The sequence below is a fragment of the Callorhinchus milii genome, unplaced genomic scaffold (genome assembly GCF_018977255.1).
Source record: "Callorhinchus milii isolate IMCB2004 unplaced genomic scaffold, IMCB_Cmil_1.0 Scaffold7, whole genome shotgun sequence".
NCBI classification, from domain to species: domain Eukaryota; kingdom Metazoa; phylum Chordata; class Chondrichthyes; order Chimaeriformes; family Callorhinchidae; genus Callorhinchus; species Callorhinchus milii.
In genome coordinates, this window is record NW_024704748.1 from 5,569,470 (window position 1) to 5,589,742 (window position 20,273).

At 50.9% G+C, this 20,273-nt stretch overlaps 1 protein-coding gene and 1 long non-coding RNA gene across 2 annotated transcripts; one reads left to right on the forward strand and one right to left on the reverse strand.

Moving 5' to 3' along the window:
- Window positions 1-1,188: 1,188 nt before the first annotated feature.
- LOC121849484 lies at window positions 1,189-6,005 on the reverse strand. Its single transcript, XR_006085240.1, has 3 exons — window positions 5,921-6,005; window positions 5,464-5,588; window positions 1,189-1,714 (listed from the first exon to the last, which is right to left on the reverse strand). It is a non-coding gene; the product is annotated as an uncharacterized LOC121849484 (long non-coding RNA).
- Window positions 6,006-7,418: 1,413 nt separating this feature from the next.
- supv3l1 (SUV3-like helicase) lies at window positions 7,419-20,020 on the forward strand. The gene is made up of 15 exons (XM_042337010.1): window positions 7,419-7,569; window positions 9,598-9,675; window positions 10,461-10,568; window positions 11,193-11,307; window positions 11,955-12,123; window positions 12,959-13,070; window positions 13,462-13,539; window positions 14,174-14,265; window positions 14,473-14,653; window positions 15,583-15,676; window positions 16,050-16,269; window positions 16,577-16,657; window positions 17,059-17,235; window positions 17,568-17,716; window positions 18,818-20,020. Exons 2-15 carry the CDS (start codon window positions 9,642-9,644, stop codon window positions 19,302-19,304), a joined length of 2,097 nt encoding a protein of 698 aa, XP_042192944.1. The 5' UTR covers window positions 7,419-7,569; window positions 9,598-9,641; the 3' UTR covers window positions 19,305-20,020.
- The last annotated feature ends 253 nt before the right edge of the window (window positions 20,021-20,273 follow it).

Below are 20,273 nucleotides of genomic sequence, written 5' to 3' on the forward strand. Positions count from 1 at the left end.
GCTGAGCATTCGGGAGCGGGTTTTTCTTCCTTTGAGTTTAGAAGGTTGAGATCTAATTGAGGTGTTCAAAATGATAAAGGGATTCAATGGGTAGCTACAGAGAAACTATACCCTCTGGTGGGAGAATCTAGAACAAGGGGGCATCATCTTAAAATTAGAGTTAGGCCATTTAGGAGTGGAATCAGGAGGCATTTTTTCACACGAAGGGTAGTGGAAATCTGGAATTCTTCCCCCCCCCAAAAGGCTGTGGATACTGGACCCATTCACATTTTCAAGATTGAGGTGTATAGATGTTTGTTAAGTCAGGGTGTCAAGGGATGTTGGGCAAGGGCGGGTAATTGGAGTTGAGGTACCGATCAGCCATGATCTAATAGAATGGTGGAACAGGCTCGAGGGGCTGAAACTGCTGCAGCTCAGTTCATTCAACTCAGCAGAGAGCAGTTGCTGAATACAGATCCTCCTGGTTTATTTACATTGCCCTGTAACATAGCAGATGGCAAGTTTACACACAGATATCAGGGAGTTTCCTCCCTACCACAGAAAGCAATGTAGAAAGCAATCACACAAGAATTTCCAATTTGACTACCAGAATGATTCAATTTCCTCTATTACAGGAATCGGCCATTTTACTTTGGCTTTCACAATAAAAAATTCTGTTTTCGGAACTCAGCTGTATGACGCAGTGTGATTAGTCATTCTACCAACTTCTTTTTAAACCACCAAAATATCACACTGTTGTACTTGATGTTTGTGGCATATGTTCAGGGACTTGTAGTTAATTTCACAATAAAGCTGCTTAAGTTGGCAAATTATTCCATTCAGTTTTAACTTGGTCAGCCTGTCTGTCTCTAAGTCAGAAGGATGTGGGTTCAAGCACCATGTCAGGACTTGGAATCACATAGTCTAAGCTGGCGCTTCAGTGCAGTGCTGCATTGTCGGAGGTGCGGTCTTTCACATTAGACATTAAACCGAGGTTGCGATGTCTGTTCAGGTGGATATTCAAGATCCCATGGCGCTATTTGAAAATAGAAATGAGTTTCTCTCCCGGTGTCTTGGCCAACAATCCCCCCAAATATAACTAGTAACTCCACGAATGTTTGTGGGACACGGCTGTGTACTAATTGCTGTGTTGGCCTACAACTTACCCAGTGACTCCACTTTACAGTAAATTCTGTGAAACGCTTTGAGATGCTCTGATGTGAAATGCGCTGTAATAAGTGTAATTATTATTTTGGGATGTTACTGCTATTCCCTCCCCATGGTATAGGTTTCTTCAGAGTTGGTGCGCGTTCTGGAATTAAGGAGGTAGCATTCAACAAACTTGCTTCAAAAGCAGAACAACCTTTTGAAATGCGGAGACCTGACTTCAGGAACTGAAAGGAATGGAAAGATGTTAACACCCATTGGCACAATGCTGGCTCGGAGCTCTGAGGGGCAGGGGGGTAAGATGGAACAGGGAATTAAAATGCCCTTGAGTTGCATTAAGTCAAATCAATAATTGTTTTGTCAAAATACATGCTGTGTCGCTAGTGAAGTGATTCTATCGAGGATTTGTGTTATTACGTTTAATGTAACAAGATACATTATCCTCCCTGCGTTTACTAAACAAAATCCAACAAGGCCATTGATAATGTGCTGGTACGAGAGTGTAAACTAACTTAGGCAGTCATGGAGACGCTGTCATCTGCGGTGATGTCTGTACATTTCTGGCAACCTGCAGGTTAAGGAACAAAATAATAACAATAATAATAATCCTTGAATTTGATATAGCACCTTATCACATCGTCGCGATGCCTCGAAGCGCTTATAGAATATATTGTAAAGATTGACTATTTTGTCAATATTTTATTTTATTATATTGTATTTTAGCAGTGTCCCACAAACAGCCATGGAGTGAGTGACCAATTTTATTTGTGGGATTATTGGCCAGGACACCAGGAGAGAAACACCCTTCTTCTTTTCGAATAGCGCCACGGGATCTTTAACATCCATCTGAACTGGCAGATGGGTCCTCGGTTTCTCATCCGAAAGGCAGCACCTCCGAAAATGCAACACAGTCTCAGCGCTGCATTGGAGCATTAGCTTAGACTATGTGATTCCAAGTCCTGACAATGAGGCAAAACCCAACAACCTTCTGACTAGAGATGAGAGCGCTATCACTGGGACAGTTTGAACATGCATGTGTCAGATAATGACCTGACACTGACAGGTCCTGGCTGTGGCTGGTCAGGTGGAAGTTAAAGGCTATTGGAAAAACAGAGGTGAGTTTCGCCCAGTGTTCTGGCTGATAATCCTCCAGATTATTCATTCATCCCATGGCTGATAGTCGGACTTTGATGCCTGCCATGTTTACTTGTGCATAAAAAACAATCGCTGCATGCTACAGTAGTTAGCTTAAAGCACTTTGAGACATTTCAACTTTATAATAATTCTTGCGTATAGCGTCCATAACATTTGAAAGGTCTCAAAAGTGCTTCACAGGGATTTTCTGTGAAGTGGACTGTCTGTATTTGTAGGTCCACCAATTTGTGCACAGCAACAACCCACAAACAGCCATGAAGTGGGTGAGGGATTTTATCTGGGGATCGGTGGCCACGACAAAATTCCCGTGACAGATGGAGGAAATTGCAATTTATTATATCCCATTACAGGACACAACAGACCTGGCCCCATCTGGCAGGGTGCAGCCATCCTTTGCTGGGTGCAGTTACAAGGTAGGTATTTTACCACCTTCCATGTCCCCAAATGGGCAGTGCAGGCAGTTTAACAATCTACCAATATGTGTAATCTCACTGTGAGAGGTGCCTGTCTGGACATTACCTCCTGTCTCCCCATGGCAGGTTTACAGGACATTGGAGCGCACCTTCTCCCTCCCAACCTATCCCATTAGCTCGAGGATGTGACTTCAGGGGAATTGTTAATAAAGTTGCCAGCAATAACCTGACAGGAATGTGGTTCCTGCTGGCAACTTTATGAACCCCTCTAAACCTCTTCACAAGTGAACTCTCATCATTGGCTTTTCTCCTCGTGGCAAAATATTACGTTGATTCACAGTTACCTCTGTTAACTAAGTGCGATTATTCACATGTAAGCTATAACGGGGATGTTGCCAGTGTACTTGACCAGAACATTCTCAGTTCCGATCCTGCCCTCAAACTTACTTTGCAACAAGGAGGGGAGAGGAGGGTGGAGTTGGAGGGTCTCTAGATCGTGATCAGGGAGTTGGAATCTGAGCTGATTTCTGCCTCCGTAGCCCGGAGTTACAGAGGTTAACTGCTTCCCCAAATGTTGTCAATAAAAAAATGTGGTCTCTCAATCCACGAATGTTTTGCCCACAAAACACAGTCAATCTACTTTACAATATATTCTGTGAAGCATTTTGAGCGTCTCAATGACGTGATAAGACGCCATACCAATTGCAAGGATTATTATTATTAATAACCCACCACTGACTGAAACCTGAACTGGGGATCTTTTAGTGTGCGTATCTTTATTCTTATATCAGGCAGCGGCAACTGAGCCAGCAACAGGCCTCTGTTGCACAATGTTTAGGAAATATGAGGGATTCAGTATCTTGTTGCATTAAATATATTTATAAAACATCTGTGATAATGCTACTTTGACGTTCTCAACTACCTTGCCAAAGTCCCTATATCTTAATAATAATAATAATCCTTGCATTTGATACAGCATCCTATTAGTTGGTCAAGACGTCTCAAAGCGCTTCACAGACTATACGTGGTTAGAGCACTCGCCTTGCAAGCGAGACACCTGGGTTCAAGACAGGGCAAAATCTTGGGCAAGTTTCCTTAGTCCACACGCCTAATATTCCCTCCAAAACAATAATAATTTAGTCATTTTCAATCCACGACTGTTTGTGGGATGCTACTGTGCGCAATTGGCTGCCGCGTTTCGCCCACAAATATACAGTCAATTCACTTTATAGTATATTCTGTGAAGCACCTTTGAGGTGTCTAGAAGATGTGAAAAGCGCTATATCAAATGCAAGGATCATTATATTATACTGTAAATAAAGTAAATCGTGGGTGAAACGCAGCAGCCAGTTGGGCACAGTAATGTCCCACAAACAGCCATGGAGTGAGCGACTAATTTTATTTGAGGGATTGTTGGCCAGGACACTGGGAGAGAAAATCTCCCTCGTCTTTTCAAATAGTACCATGGGATGGATGTTTACCATCCACCTGAACAGGCAGATGGAACCTCAGTTTAACGTCTCATCCGAAGGACAGCACTTCTGACAGTGCAACACCACCCCCCCCCCCCCCAGCAGTGCTTTGGAGTGTCATCTTATACTGTGTGATTCCAAGTCCCAAGGTGGGGGTTGAACCCACTATCTTTTGACTCAGAGGTGACAGCGCTACCAGGCTGACACAAATATCTTACTGTAATCGGGAGCAACTCACTCACTACAAGTTAGGGAGAGTCAAACATCGTGGACATTTCGCAGCCTCTCACATCAGTTGTTGGGATTAATAATAAATAACCATAATAATGTGAGCACTTAACACAGTGCCTAAAATGTTTCTGGGTCTCAAAGGTATGTTTCACTTCAGAGTACAACAACAACAAAATGCATTTATATAGTGTGTTCGCGTCAGAAGGACGTCTTAAGGTGCTGGGCAGTTGAGGGTTTTCACCCGAGTTGGGGGTTGGATTCAGGAGGAGTGGGGGCCAAGGAGTTGGGTGAGGAGAGGATGAAGATCTTGAGACAGACCTTGAAGGAGGTGAAGACAAAGAGTAGATTAAGAATAAGCATGTGGTATGTGGTATTAAGTTATTCCGGAAGTGATTTACTTGGCAATATCTTGTCTCTTCCCGGGTGAGAACAATGTCTCAGTCGCTTGTGCTTTCAGTGAGTGGGTGTGACACGCATGCAAACTCCAGTTTGACTCAAAATCTACAAGCCAGCCTTTGTCCGTGCTCACTTCAAGAATCATCCAGAGAAATTCCGAGCTTTGTAAGGGTGGGAGTCGTTCGGAAACAGCTCCCTTGGCCCCAGACTGGAGGAGCTGTGTGTTGTGTTGAATGACAAGGTGACAACTCCGGGAAGAGATTTCCCTGTCCGATACCTCCACCTTCAGTTCTGGCAGGAACCATCTTTTGTGGCAGATTAACTGTGACGGTTTTCACCTCCAATATGATTGGAGTTCTGATAAAACCGCTACAGCCTCAAGCTCTGCCTCCCTCCCTGCCTTTAAACGCTTCTTCAAAACCAGTCTAACCACGTCGCTTTGTAATAATAATAATAATCCTTGCATTTAACATAGTGCCTTTTCACGTTGCTTAGACGTTTCAAAGTTGGATGTTTTGGTACTACATGTTGGGGTTCACGTCACAAGAGTGCCTGAGTTATCACGAAGCGAGTTATAACCACCTTCTACTGTATTCAACAAAGAAAATAATTATTCCCTTCCAGGGACGAGAAAATACACAGCTCCTTACCCACTCGCACTCTGGGTGTCTCTGTATCTCACACTCTGTGTCCTTCTGTATCTTAAAACTCTTGTCAATTCTCTGGTTCTCTCTGTCACTCACATTCTGTGTCTCCAAACTCTCTGGAACGCTACCTGCACGAGAGGCACTATGTAAATGCAAGTTGTTGTTGTTTCACCCTGAATTTCACACGGTCTCTCTCACACTCAATCCCTCTATATCTCTCATACTGCTTAACTCAGTAAACACTCTGTATCTCACATCCTGTGTCACTCTCTGTCTCTCACACTCTGTCACTCTCTGTGTCTCTCCTACTCTCACTTTCTCTCATGCTCTCACCCTCTGTATCTATACTGTCTGTATATGTCTCCATGTTGCACGCACTCTTTGTCTCTCACATTCACACTGTCGCTATCTCAAACTCTTGACTCTCACTCTTTCTCACACTCATTACTCTGTCACTCACACTCTGCCACTCTCTGGGTCACACTTTGTCTCTGTATACACCCTCCCCGATCCCGACCCCCAGCTCCAGTCCGAAACATTGATTGTCCAGCTCCTCGGGGCGTTCTCCCGACGTGAAAGGCGCTATTCAAATATAATTTTGTTGTTGTTGTAGCTCACTCTTTCTGAATCTCACTCTCTGTATCTCGCTATCTATATCTCACTCTCTCTGTATCTCACTCTCTGTCTCTCACTCACTCTGTATCTCACTCTTTGTATCTCACTCTTGGTGTATCTCTGCGTCTCTCTGTATCTTACTCTCACTCTCTCTGCCTCTCACTCTCTGTGTCTCACTCCTGTGCCTCTCACTCTCTGTGTCTCTCACTCTCTGTCTCTCACTCTCTGTGTCTGTGTCTCTGACTCTCTGTGTCTCTGACTCCGTGTCTCTGACTCTCTGTGTGTGTCTCTGTGTCTCTCACTCTGTCTCTCACTCTCTTTGTCTCTCACTCTCTGTGTCTCTCACTCTCTGTCTCTCACTCTCTGTGTCTCTCACTCTGACTCTCTGTGTCTCTGTGTCTCACTTTATGTGTCTCTCACTCTGTGTCTGTGTCTCTCACTCTCTGTGTCTCTGACTCTCTGTGTGTGTCTCTCTGTGTCTCTCACTCTCTGTGTCTCTCACTCTGTGTCTCTCACTCCCTGTGTCTCTGACTCTCTGTGTGTGTCTCTCGGTGACTCTGACTCTCTGACACTGTGTCTCACTCTCTGCGACTCTGACACTCTGTGTCTCACTCTCTGTGTCTCTGACTCTCTGACATTGTGTCTCACTGTCTGTGTCTCTCACTCTCTGACATTGTGTCTCAGGCTCTGTGACTCTCACTCTCTGACACTCTGTGTCTCACTCTGTGTCTCACTCTCTGTGTCTCACTCTCTGACACTCTGTGTCTCACTCTGACACTCTGTGTCTCACTCTCTGACACTCTGTGTCTCACTCTGTGTCTCACTCTCTGTGTCTCTCACTCTCTGACACTCTGTGTCTCACTCTCTGACACTCTGTGTCTCACTCTCTGTGTCTCTCACTCTCTGACACTCTGTATCTCACTCTCTGCGACTCTGACACTCTGTGTCTCACTCTCTGTGTCTCTCACTCTCTGACACTCTGTGTCTCACTCTCTGCGACTCTGACACTCTGTGTCTCACTCTCTGCGACTCTCCCTCTCTGACACTCTATGTCTCTCACTCTCTCTCTCTCACTCCCTCTCTGACCCTCACTCCCTGTGTGTACCCGCGGCTCCCGCTGTGTGTGTGTGTGTGTGTGAGCGCTCGGGGCCTCTCCCCCTCTCCCCCTCTCTGTGCTGATGGCTGTGAGGCGGGCGGTGGGGCTGCTGCCCGGGGCCGGGGCCGGGGCCCGGGGGGTGGGGCTGGTGTCCGGGGCCGGGGCCGGGGCCCGGGGGGTCGGGCTGCTGCCCGGGGCCGGGGCCCGGGGGGTCGGGCTGCTGTCCCTGTCGCTGCCCCGGGCCCGGGCCCGGTCCTGGGTGCACACGGCCTCGCGGTGGGGGAGCGCTGGCGGGGCGCGGCCCCCGGACACTTCGCTCTTTGTGCCGCTGCCGCTCAGGAGAGGCCCGACCCCGCGGGGCGACATCGGGGCCGAGCTCAGCCGCAGCCTCAACAAAGGTCAGAGAGGGGCCCCCGCGCCGCGTCCTACTCCAGGCCCCGGGCCTGAGGCCTACACACCGGCTCGCGGGGCCGCGCGGGGAGGGGGGGCTGTGCGGGGAGGGGGGGGCTGTGCGGGAGGGGGGGCTGTGCGGGGAGGGGGGGGCTGTGCGGGGAAGGGGGGGCTGTGCGGGAGGGGGGGGGCTGTGCGGGGAGGGGGGGGGCTGTGCGGGGAGGGGGGGGCTGTGCGGGGAGGGGGGCTGTGCGGGGAGGGGGGGGCTGTGCGGGGAGGGGGGGCTGTGCGGGGAGGGGGGGCTGTGCGGGGAGGGGGGGCTGTGCGGGGAGGGGGGGCTGTGCGGGGAGGGGGGGGCTGTGCGGGGAGGGGGGGGCTGTGCGGGGAGGGGGGGCTGTGCGGGGAGGGGGGGCTGTGCGGGGAGGGGGGGCTGTGCGGGGAGGGGGGGCTGTGCGGGAGGGGGGGCTGTGCGGGGAGGGGGGGGCTGTGCGGGGAGGGGGGGCTGTGCGGGGAGGGGGGGGCTGTGCGGGGAGGGGGGCTGTGCGGGAGGGGGGGCTGTGCGGGGAGGGGGGGCTGTGCGGGAGGGGGGGCTGTGCGGGGAGGGTGGGGGGCAGTGCGGGGAGGGGGGCTGTGCGGGGAGGGGGGGCTGTGCGGGGAGGGGGGGCTGTGCGGGGAGGGGGGGCTGTGCGGGGAGGGCTGTGCGGGGAGGGGGGGCTGTGCGGGGAAGGGGGGGCTGTGCGGGGAGGGGGGGGGCTGTGCGGGGAGGGGGGGCTGTGCGGGAGGGCGGTGCGGGGAGGGGGGGCTGTGCGGGGAAGGGGGGGCTGTGCGGGGAGGGGGGTGGGGGGGGGGGCTGTGCGGGGAGGGGTGGGGGGCTGTGCGGGGAGGGGTGGGGGGCTGTGCGGGGAGGGGTGGGGGGTTGTGCGGGGGGGGGGGCTGTGCGGGGGGGGGGCTGTGCGGGGAGGGGTGGGGGCTGTGCGGGGAGGGGTGGGGGGCTGTGCGGGGAGGGGGGGCTGTGCGGGGAGGGGGGGCTGTGCGGGGAGGGGTGGGGGGCTGTGCGGGGAGGGGGGGCTGTGCGGGGAGGGGTGGGGGGCTGTGCGGGGAGGGGTGGGGGGCTGTGCGGGGAGGGGTGGGGGGCTGTGCGGGGAGGGGTGGGGGCTGTGCGGGGAGGGGGGGGCTGTGCGGGGAGGGGTGGGGGGCTGTGCGGGGAGGGTGGGGGCTGTGCGGGGAGGGTGGGGGCTGTGCGGGGAGGGTGGGGGTTGTGCGGGGAGGGTGGGGGCTGTGTGGGGAGGGTGGGGGCTGTGCGGGGAGGGTGGGGGCTGTGCGGGGCTGTGGGCAGTGCAGGGCTGTGCGGGGAGGGGGGGCTGTGCGGGGAGGGGGGGCTGTGCGGGGCTGTGCGGGGAGGGGAGGGCTGTGCGAGGAGGGGGGGCTGTGCGGGGGGGGGAGCTGTGTGGGGAGGGGGCTGTGCAAGGAGGAGGAGGGGGCCGGTGCGGGGAGGGCAGTGTGGGGCTGTGGGGAGGGTCCAGTGGGCAGTGCGGGGAACGTGGGCAGTGTGGGCGGGGTGGGCAGTGTGGGCGGGGTGGGCAGTGTGGGCGGGGTGGGCGGGGTGGGCAGTGTGGGCGGGGAGGGCAGTGTGGGCGGGGTGGGCAGTGTGGGCGGGGTGGGCAGTGTGGGAGGGGTGGGCAGTGTGGGTGGGGTGGGCAGTGTGGGAGGGGTGGGCAGTGTGGGTGGGGTGGGCGGGGTGGGCAGTGTGGGCGGGGTGGGCAGTGTGGGTGGGGTGGGCAGTGTAATCAGTGTGGGTGGGGAGGGCAGTGTGGGAGGGGTGGTCAGTGTGGGAGGGGTGGGCAGTGTGGGTGGGGTGGGCGGGTGTGGGCAGTGTGGGCGGGGTGGGCAGTGTGGGGCGGGGTGGGCAGTATGGGCGGGGTGGTCAGTGTGGGTGGGGTGGTCCGTGTGGGTGGAGAGGGCAGCGCCCAGGCCCCCCCCCCCCCCCCCCCCCCGCCGCCCCACACCGCTGGTGACTGACTGGGTGTTGTTTGCAGGTGAAATTCTCAAGGTGCTGAATAAATTCTACAAACGGAAAGAAATGCAGAGACTGGGCGCTGAGAATGGCCTGGACGGTGAGATAAATAATACAATAATAATAATAATCATCATCATCATCCTTAACGTTCGATATCATCCCATTCACACCACAGAGCTTCACAGAAGCGACTGTGTGTGTGTGTGTGTGTGTGTGCGCGTGTGTGTGTGTGACCTCCTCGCCGCGCTCCCCAGCTCCACCCCACAAAATCCGGTTAATCCACAATTCCGCCTCTGGCGTACTCGCCTGCACTAAACACCCGAAACCCCCGCCACACCAGTACTTGCCAGTGCTCCACCGGCTGCACATCACATCACATCACATAACAACAACGTGTAGCAGGAGCAGGAGCAGGCCATTCGGCCCTTCGAGCCTGCCCCGCCATTCAATCACCGAACGGATCGGCTTCAAGATCCTCACGCTCGAGCGTCTTCCACTCGTCACTCGTCATCTCAACCCGCTACCCGCTGCCTCCGCTTGGCCGGCTCTGTCCTCCCTGCTTTGTCCTCATGCTGTCCGTTCCACCATTGCGTTGCTGTCACTCTGCCTTTATCCCGCTGCCTTGCCCCCCCCCCTCCTTCCCCATCTTCAGGTTGCACCTGAGGACCTTCCTCTTTGACCGTGCCTACAGTCGCCTCCCCCGGCTCAGCGTCGTGCTCCACCACTGTCAAGCGCTCTGGGACGCAGTCCTGTGTGAGCGCCGCTATAAAAATGCAAGTTATTGTTGTTCTGTATGTAGGCAGTTGTAAATCGCTGTCCTGGCGGTGGGGGGTCGGTTTATTGAGCGGCTGTTGTAAATCTTCATAAACGGTCTCTCCCCAGCGCGGCTGTTTCACCAGGCCTTCATTAGTTTCCGCAAGTTTGTGATGGAAGACGAATCGCTGAACGTGGACCTGCACATCATTCTCAGTGATATCTGCTACGGGGCAGGTATGCTCTCCTCAACCACTCAGTCACACCCTCCAGGAGGCAGACAATGCCAATGCCCCACGATCTCGCAGTTTAAGCACCTTTCCCGTTGCTGACTCCAATCACCCCCTACACCTGAAGGTTTTTAAGCACTGCAAGACGCTACCCGTGTGAAGGGCGCTATATGATAATGATAATAATCCTTGCATTTGATATAGCGCCTTGTCACGTCGTTGAGACGTCTCAAAAGTGCTTCACAGAATATACTGTAAAGTGAGTTGACTGTATTTCATGGGTGAAATATGGCAGCCAACAGCGGACAGCGGTGTCCCACAAATAGGCGTGGATTGAGTGACCACATTTTTTGGGGAGGTTTTATTATACTCGGAAAGCAATCCACCAATCGACTAACAATCGGGTTCCTACTTACTGCTGGGTAAATAGAGGTGTGTGGCGTAAGGAAACTTACCTATGGTCTTGCCCGGCCAGGGTATCAAGCCCAGGTCCTCTCACTTGCAAAATTACAGAAAACTTAGAGTATTATCTCCAACCCCCTGGGTGCAGGTGGTTAAATGAATGGAGATTGTGTCCTGTTATATGTAAAAGTTTATAAAACTGGTTAACGTTGAGCTGCTCTTTCCACAGGTCACGTGGACGATCTCTTCCCTTACTTCATGCGGCAGGCAAAGCAGGTTTTCCCAATGTTGGACTGCATGGACGACCTCCGCAAGATCAGTGACCTGCGTCTGCCGGCTAACTGGTGAGAGCTACAGTCTAAACCGAGCCGGTGCCAACCGCTCCAACCTCACCCAGTCTCTGCAGGAGTGTGCGCACCTCTTGTGATCTGCCGTGCCTGGCTCAGCCGGTAGCGCTCTGACTGCTGAGTCAGCAGCTTGTGGGGTTTAAGCCCCACATAGCACCTTATCATGGTGCTTTGAGTTCACAGTCTAGGCTTGACGCTTGAGCTCAGTGCTAGGAGAGTGCCATGTTGTCAGAGACTCCGTCCTTCGGCTGAGACGTAAAACTGAGGTCCCGTCTGTGCCTGTACGGGTGGACTTTGAAGACCCCATGGCAATTTCCTTTTGAAAAGAGAAGGGAATTTCTCAGACACAATCTGGTGCACACTGAGGTGATGTGGACACGGACACGGGAGGGTACGCACTGAGGTGCGTTCTGAACAAATTAAATTTATGATAGGAAAATGTTGAAGTAAATTTCGGGGAAGAGTAGAGAAGAGTTGTCTCCGTGCTGAGCATGTGCTGATATGTGCTGCAGGTGTCTAGATATTGTGGAGTTATCTGCCTCCTGTATTATACAGTCAGTAAAGCTCCTCTCCCTCTCCCTCCTTGTCTTTCTCCCCCTCTCTCCATCTCTATCTCTCCCCCTTCTCTCCGTGTCACTTCTCAGGTACCCAGAAGCCAGGGCAATTCAGAGAAAGATTATCTTCCACGCCGGCCCCACCAACAGCGGCAAAACCTACCACGCCATCCAGCGTTACCTGGCTGCCTCAGGGGGAGTGTATTGTGGGCCCCTCAAACTGCTGGCTCACGAGATCTACCAGAAGAGTAATGACGCTGTCAGTGTGTGCCACATGGCCAGCAACCGCTACCACGACTCGTAACTAGTGCTAACCAATTAACAGCTACTGACCCAGTGTCACAGCTCAACAGCCAGTTAATCAGCGTTACAGCCAGTAACCAGCAACTAGTGTTACAGCTACTACTAAAAAAAAATTTTGCAGCCATTAAACAAAGTTACAGCTGGTAGATTTTTACAGCAATAAACTAATGTTACAGCTGATAACCCAGCATTCTAGCTAATAACTAGTGTAACAACAATAACAAACTTGCATTTATATAGCGCCTTTCATACTGGGTAGTGTCTTTGAGGGCTTAACATGGTACAGGTAATGCCCTGCGTTACAGGAACTAAGTAGTTTGAATGCTTTTAAGCGTGGTGATGAGTTTCCGCATGTGTCGGACACTAAAAAATGTGCGTTGGGGTAACTGATGGGAGTCTAACCAGCTAAAACCGCATAGCTTGCCATTGAGAATTTAAGGAAGACACAATACACCCATGAAGTAAATAATAGAGATTAAACGTGGAGTCCCGTAGCAAAGTGGTTAGCGCGCTCACTTCACTAGCGAAAGGACCCGGGTTTGATTCCTGGTCGAGGCAAAACCTTAGGTAAGTTTCCTTACTCCACACGCCTCTGTACCCAGGAGTAAGTAGGGACCTGGCTTTTAGTCGATTGTCCGGTCACTTTCAGCTAAAAACATAAAATTAAAAAAAAATGTCACTCAATCCACAACTGTGTGTGGGACACTGCTGTGTGCAATTGGATTGCGTGGCTGTGCTTAGCGCCTCTCAGAGCTGCTAGTAAATTGTTTGTGGTGTTGGTTGTGTTTCAGGGTGTAGCCTGTGACCTGGTGACGGGTGAAGAACGCACCTTTGTGGACGTGGAAGGAAGACAGTCAAGCCACGTGGCCTGTACCATCGAAATGTGCAGCGTCACCACACCGTGTAGGTGCCTCCCGATAACTTCCTGTCTTCCGCATAGGTGACCTACAATCAGTGCTTTTATGCCGTGTTTGTGTTCCATCCTGGGGCAGCCTTTTCCCAGCGTGGTTCTGGGAGCCCGGGATCTGAGCAGGATCCGAGGCTGCGGTGCAGCATATCGTCACAGCGGGAACCGGGTGGCGCGATATATCTCTTCCGCGTGCTCAACACCAGCTCCACGTCCAAATAGTATATTGTATGAGGCGTTTTGAGACGTCTCAACAGCAACAACAAGATTACATTTGTATAGCAATGACATAATAAGGCGATATATCAAATGCAAGTATTATATTATAATTGTGTTTGATTGGGTGCTGGACTCGATGGTGAAAGCTCGCTACCTTGTGTTTTGCAGACGAAGTGGCCGTGATTGATGAGATACAGATGATCAGAGATCCTTCTCGAGGCTGGGCTTGGACTAGAGCGCTGCTCGGTGAGAGGGCATCTTTGTACGTCTCAAAAACGTTAATGGGAAATCACCAAGTCTATTGACAGAGGCACCGTCCTTCGGATGAGATGGTAAACCGTCTGTGCCTGTCCAGGTGACCGTTAAAGATCCCAGAACACTATGCGAAAAGAGAAGGGAGTTTCTCTCTCCCGGTGTCCTGGCCGACAATCCCCCAGATAAACTTGGTCACTCGCTCCATGGCTTTGCGTGGGACGTTGCTGTATGCAAACTGGCTGACACGTTCATCTACAAAAATACAGTCACTACACTTCACAGTAAATTTTGCCCACAAAATACACAGTCAATCCATTTTGCAATACATACTGTGAAGCATTTTGAGAAGTCTCAACCACATGATACTGCGGTATATCAAATTCAAGGATTATTATTATTAAATCCTGTGATCTACACCCTCCCACTGTAATCCACATCTTTAAATCCCTGCACGGTATCCCTCGCTACATTTGTTACACTGTTTGAGACATAACTTTATGTGAAAGGTGTATGTCAGTGCATGTGGTTGTTGATTGTTTTGGGAAAAGGTTTAGATGGGAAGGGGGGCAGGAATGATCCCTTCCTGATGTACATGTCCCCGCTTTACAATGTCCTTTTCCTGCAGGACTTTGTGCAGAAGAAATTCACATCTGTGGGGAAGCTTCGGCCATTAACCTGGTGATGGAGCTGATGTACGACACGGGAGAGGAAGTGGAGGTGAGCAGGAGATGTCAGACCTGCATCGGGCTGGGGAGTGGGGGAGCCTGTATCCCCATTAACACCTGACGTGACAAGGCGCTATATGCAATGCAAGGATTATTATTGTACGCGGCTCAAGCAAACGTGTGCACACACACACACACACACACACGCACGTGCGGCTGGTTTGATGTTTGCTGAGACTTTGGTGTGTTTTCTGGGAAGGTTCGGAATTATGAGCGGCTGACGCCGATCTCGGTGCAGGACTCGGCCCTGGGAACGCTGGACAGCCTGAGACCCGGCGACTGTGTCGTCTGCTTCAATAAAAACGACATTTACTCCATTAGCCGCCAGATCGAGATCCGCGGGCTGGAGTGTGCCGTCATATACGGCAGCCTCCCACCAGGTAAACGCTCGTTCGCTCGCTCGCTCACTGACTGACTGGCAGACTGGCTGAAAGGCTGCCAGTATTTGTAAGTGCAGGTTGTTGATTGTACTGTGATCCGATGAAAACTGAATAGGAGGCACATTTCTACTGTGGGAGAGAAGGACATCGGCAAGGGCGCAGTGACTGAGGGTTGTGAATTGATGCGTTGCTCACCGTGTCACAACAGAACAGTGTGAGGCAGCAATAAATAAGGCAGAGAGGAAGGAGCTACGAGCAACAATTTATTCAAGTTCATGCTCTTTTGTCTAACAAACATATTTCTCAAAAGAAGACTGACAGAGAGGTATAAGATTCTAAATTGGATTGACAAAGTAAACCTGAAATAAGATTTTCCACTTTGGTTGCCTCTGGCCATCCTCCCACCCCCATCCTCCGTGGCCCCCACCTCTCTTGATCCCCACCCCCAGCTCGGGTACAATCCCTTGATTGTCCGGGCTCTTGGGGTATCCTTCCAAAGTGAAAGGCGCTGTGTGAGTGTAACTTGTTGTTGTTTGATTGCACCAAGAAAAAGAGGACACGGGGTCAGAGTTTGAAGGGCAATTTCTGGACAGACGCCAGGGAAGCAGTTCTTTCCCCAGAGGGTAGGAGTAGGTTACCAGGAAGGAAGGTTGAGGTCCGATACAGGGCTTGTTTGTCAAGGGCTGAATGTAGTAATGGGAGGAGAGTGGGGTATGGGTTTTATGAGGGAGCAGGAGCAGTATATTCTGTGAAGCACTTTGAGACGTCTCAACGACATGATAAGGTGCTATATCAAATTCAAGGATTATTATTATTGCTAATAAATAATAGTAAATACTCAATGACACTGGTTGAATGGCCTCTGCTAGGGTTTCTGAAAGGAGCTAATCTACCTGATGTCTTTTTTGTTCTGTGTATTTTGATCTCAGGAGCAAAACTGGCTCAGGCCAAGAAATTCAACGACCCCAATGATGCCTGTAAGATCATGGTTGCCACCGACGCCATTGGGATGGGCCTGAACCTGTGAGTGCTGCCTCCCTGGGTCCCCTCCATAGCTTATTGGCCACTGTGCAATACAGCGAGAAGCTGGTGTATTTGTTTGTGTGTGTGTCTGGTTTGCGAGTGTGTGTGTGCGCAAGTGTTTGTGTATGTGTGTGTGTGTTTGTCTGTATGGGTGTCTGCGAGTATGTGTGTTTTTGTGTGAGTGTGGGTGTGTACATGTATGTCTGCATGCTGCTCTGTACTGAGCGTGGGCTATGCGCACTGAGTTATGGGGAACAAACAGAGAGAGTTGGGTTGAGGAGAGATGGGACCAGTGGTGGAGAAGTGGCCACTAACATCCTGGATGGAGTGTGGGAGATTTCAGTGGTTTCTCTCGTCTTTGCTTTGTGTGTAGGAGCATCAAACGCATCATCTTTAACTCACTGATGAAGCCAAGTGTCAACGAGAAGGGAGAGAAGCAGATGGACACGATCACCACCTCGCAGGCCCTGCAGATCGGGGGCCGGGCAGGGAGGTTCCGCTCGGCCTTTAAGGAGGGGGAGATAACCACCATGCACCAGGAGGACCTGCCCGTGCTCCGTGAGATTCTGGCCAGGAACATCGACCCCATAGAGGTTGGTGTGGGTAGGAATGTAGGATAGTCCATGGGGAGAAATGACTGGTCAGTGAGGCAATGACTGGAGGACATCAATTAAAGTAGTGTCCAATTTGTGGAGTCCTGTAGAGTATTGGTTAGAATACTCGCCTCACAAATGAGAGGACCTGGGTTCGATTCCCGGGCAAGGCAAAACCCTAGACAAGTTTCTTTAGACTTATAATAATCCTTGCATTATGTTATGCAAGCTTTACTCTATTTATATATTGAGTGGAGAATTGTGGTTAACTCTTTCCCTGGCGTGTTGGCCCTGTGACCTGTTTCAGACTGCTGGATTACATCCCACGGCAGAGCAGATCGAGATGTTTGCTTACCACCTGCCAGATGCCTCACTCTCCAACTTAATCGTGAGTCTTTTCATTCTTATTGTGGAGAATCTATCTGATGAAACACTAGTGGAATAGGTGTCAACCTGGCTTAGTCAGCAGCACTCTCGCCTCTGAATCAGAAGGTTCAAGCCCCCCACATCAAGGACCGTGAGCTCACCGTCTAGGCTGACGCTCCAGTGCAGTGTTGGGGGGAACGCTGCATTTGAATAAGACGTTAGAGCGAGGTCCCGTCTGTATATTCTGTGAAGTCGTCTTGAAGACGTGATAAGGTGCTGTATCAAATACAAGGATTATTATTATTATAGTCTGAAAGCCCGCCTGTTGAAGTTAGGGCCCTTAAGGCAGGCTTTGACGTGAACTTGCTGCTCGGCGTGTGTGGGTGTGTGTGAGCGAGCTTGACGAGTGTCTTGATCCCACAGGATATCTTTGTCAGCCTGTCGCAAGTGGACGGCCTGTACTTTGTGTGTAACGTGGATGACTTTAAGTTCCTGGCGGACATGATCCAGCACATCCCCCTCAACCTTCGTGTGCGCTATGTCTTCTGCACGGCGCCCATCAACAGGAAGCAGCCCTTTGTCTGCACCTCCTTCCTCAAGGTCAGTTTTCATCGTTTACAAACGCTCCCGGCGGCCGGTTCGCTCATGGTGGTGACAAGCAGGGAGGTCAATTTGCGTAGCGTAGTGGTAAGTTCGCTCGCCTCCCAAGCGAGAGGATCCTGGTTTGATTCCCGGGTGGGACGAAACCTTAGGCACGTTTCTATTCTCCACGCACCTCTGTTTACCTAGCAGTAAGTAGGAACCAGGTTGTTAGGAGCTCAAGTGGGAGAGCGAGCACCAGGACAGACACCACGGGGGAGAGAGCAGGGAATGGTTTGAGGTTCTTTGCAGACTCTTTCAAGGTTGCTCATGTGACTATTTGAATCTTTCAGTTTGCCCGACAGTTTAGCCGGAATGAGGCCATGACGTTTGATTGGTTGTGTCGACACGTTAACTGGCCAGTTGTCCCTCCCAAAAATATCAAAGACCTGGTGCATCTGGAAGCTGTGCACGATGTGCTGGATCTGTACCTGTGGTTAAGGTAAGTCAGTGTCTCTCTCCCGGTGTCCAGGCCAACAATCCCTCAAATAAAACCGGTCATTTGCTCCGTGGCTGTTTGTGGGACACTGCTGTATGCAATTGGCTTCCGCGTTTCGCTCACAAAACACACAGTCATTCCATTTTACAGTATATTCTGTGAAGTTCTTTGAGCCGTCTTGACGCTATATCAAATGCAAGGATTATTATTATTAATATTTTGTCAGCCTTCATTGTAGGAGTTGCCTTCTGAAGGGTGAGATGTTAAACTGAAATCTGGTCTATCTGTTGAAGTGGAAGTTAAAGATCCCATTCAAAACTGAAGCTGTATAATGGGCCAGTGCTTTATAATGGCCTGTGTGTTGGAATATCTAATATTCTAATAGTAACTATTAGAACATCTAATAGTAACTAGCTAAATATTATATAAACTTTACATTGATTTCCAGCACAGAAACAAGCTATTCGGCCCAGCTTGTCCAGACTGGTGTTTGTATTCCATATGCTCCACTCTCCATCCACTCCTTACTCCCTCTCTTCTATTCCCTTCTTCCTCATGGAAACATAGAAACTGGAGGAGGCCATTCAGCCCCTCAAGCCTGTTCCTCAATTTTATAAGAACATGGCTGATTTGTACCTCAAGTCCAGTTACCCACCCTTGCCCCATATCCTTTAATATCTGTCTGCATCAGTCTTGAAAATGTGAATGGATCGAACATCCACAGCTTTTTTGGGGAAAGAGTTCCAGATTTCCCCTACCCTTTGGGTGAAAAACTGCTTTCTGATTTCACTCCTAAATGGCTTAGCTCTAATTTTAAGATTATACCCTATTACTCTGGATTCCTCACCAGAGGAAAATAATGTTTCTGTATCTACCCTATCGATTTATTTTATTGTTTTAAAAACTTCAATCAGATCACGCCTCAAACTTCTTAACTCAAGGGAATAGAAGCCAAGTTTATGCAACCTGTCCTCACACTTTAACCCTTTAAGCCTTGGTATCATTCTGATGAATCTGTGCTGCATATCAAATGCAAGGAGTATTATTATTATTGTTCCCCAGCAACTGAGAGGATTTCCCTGATCGCTGTGCTTCCTCCTACAGCTACCGGTTCATGGACATGTTCCCAGACGCTAGTCTTGTGCGGGAGATTCAGGGCGAATTGGACAGCATCATTCAGATAGGTGTGCGTAACATCACCCGCTTGATCCGGGCTTCAGACCCCAACAGCTCCCTGAGTGCCCAGGGTGTGGGCGAGGAGGTGGTCCCTCTGTACAGGGGGGCTGTGACTGAGCGGGGCATCATCTCCGAGGACTTTGTCATCCCAGAGCTCGGTGGCTGTAAGGGAGCGAGGAGACTGCGAGGGTCCAAAGCCCTGGGTTACACAGCGGAAGCGAAGCGTGGCCAGGGAGCCAGGCAGTCGCTGAGCACCAGGCTGATACAGGAGGGGCTGCTCAGCCCTGAGATCCTGGAGCAGCTACAGAGGGAGTGGTATGCCGAGCGAGCCAAGGGTCCGCAGCCTGACACAGACACTGCAGCCAGCAGCCGGACCAAAGCCCCCAACAAAGCAGTCAGGAAGAAGAAGAAATGAGTGGACGCAAATCTTGAATTCTTTTGGAGTCCTGTAGTGTATTGGTTAGAGCATTCTCCTCGCGAGCGAGAGAACCTGTGTTCAATTCCCGGGCAGAGCGAAACCTTAGGCAAGTTTCCTTACTCCACACGCCTCTGTTTACCTAGCAGTTTCACCTGCAAAGTACACAGTCAATCCACTTCACAGTATATCTTGAGACGTGGTAACGTGGTATATAATAATAACGTGATAAGGTGCTGTATTAAATGCAAGGATTATTAAAAAAAATGTTAGAACCCATTTTGTTTCTGAATATCAGGAACGGGACAAATAATAAAGGGGACTAAATATCAATCGATAAGGTACAGTTCCATTTAGCTGCTGAGTATCTGGGCACTGACAAAATGCCTGCAATGTCAGTATGTGCAGGTTATTTTTCTATGTATCTTTGTAATACGAAGAATATTAGCATGGGCAGAGCGTTTGCAGGTCTGTGCTGGTCACGAGCCAGCAATCTGATCACGAGACAAGAGATTTGAACCTGTATTGTGGAGCTGTGTCCAGCTCGTGTTTTCTGACTGTCAGTGCCTCCCTGGGAGTGTATCACCCCGAGATTGCGTTCAGTGAATGCACGGAGGAATCTCCTTTTACACAGATTTACTACGTGATGTCCTCCATTCGGATCTCTCCTTCCAACAAGTCGAGCGATCTCGACTCAATAAAGAGGAAGCATTGTACGTCCTGGTGTTCATTTGATTCTCTGCACGAATCCCCTCCCTTTCTCTCCTGAAGGCTCAAGGGTTCGCCTGGACATCGAATGTCGCTTTGTTCAGCTGCAGACGCATGTATTTCAGCCAACCACACTCACATCCACGCATTTAGTATTTTTCCCTACACTCCATTGGCAAGTTTTCTTCCTCTGCACACCTCTATTTATCTTGCAGTAAGTAGGAACCCGGTTGTTAGTCGATTGGCTGATCGTTTTCCGGG

Coding starts and splice junctions, on each gene's coding strand:
- supv3l1 (XM_042337010.1), top strand. CDS start 9,642: ATGCAGAGACTGGGCGCTGAGAATGGCCTGGACG. Junction 16,270..16,576: donor GGAACATCGACCCCATAGAG/GTTGGTGTGGGT, acceptor GACCTGTTTCAG/ACTGCTGGATTACATCCCAC. Junction 17,717..18,817: donor GATCTGTACCTGTGGTTAAG/GTAAGTCAGTGT, acceptor TTCCTCCTACAG/CTACCGGTTCATGGACATGT.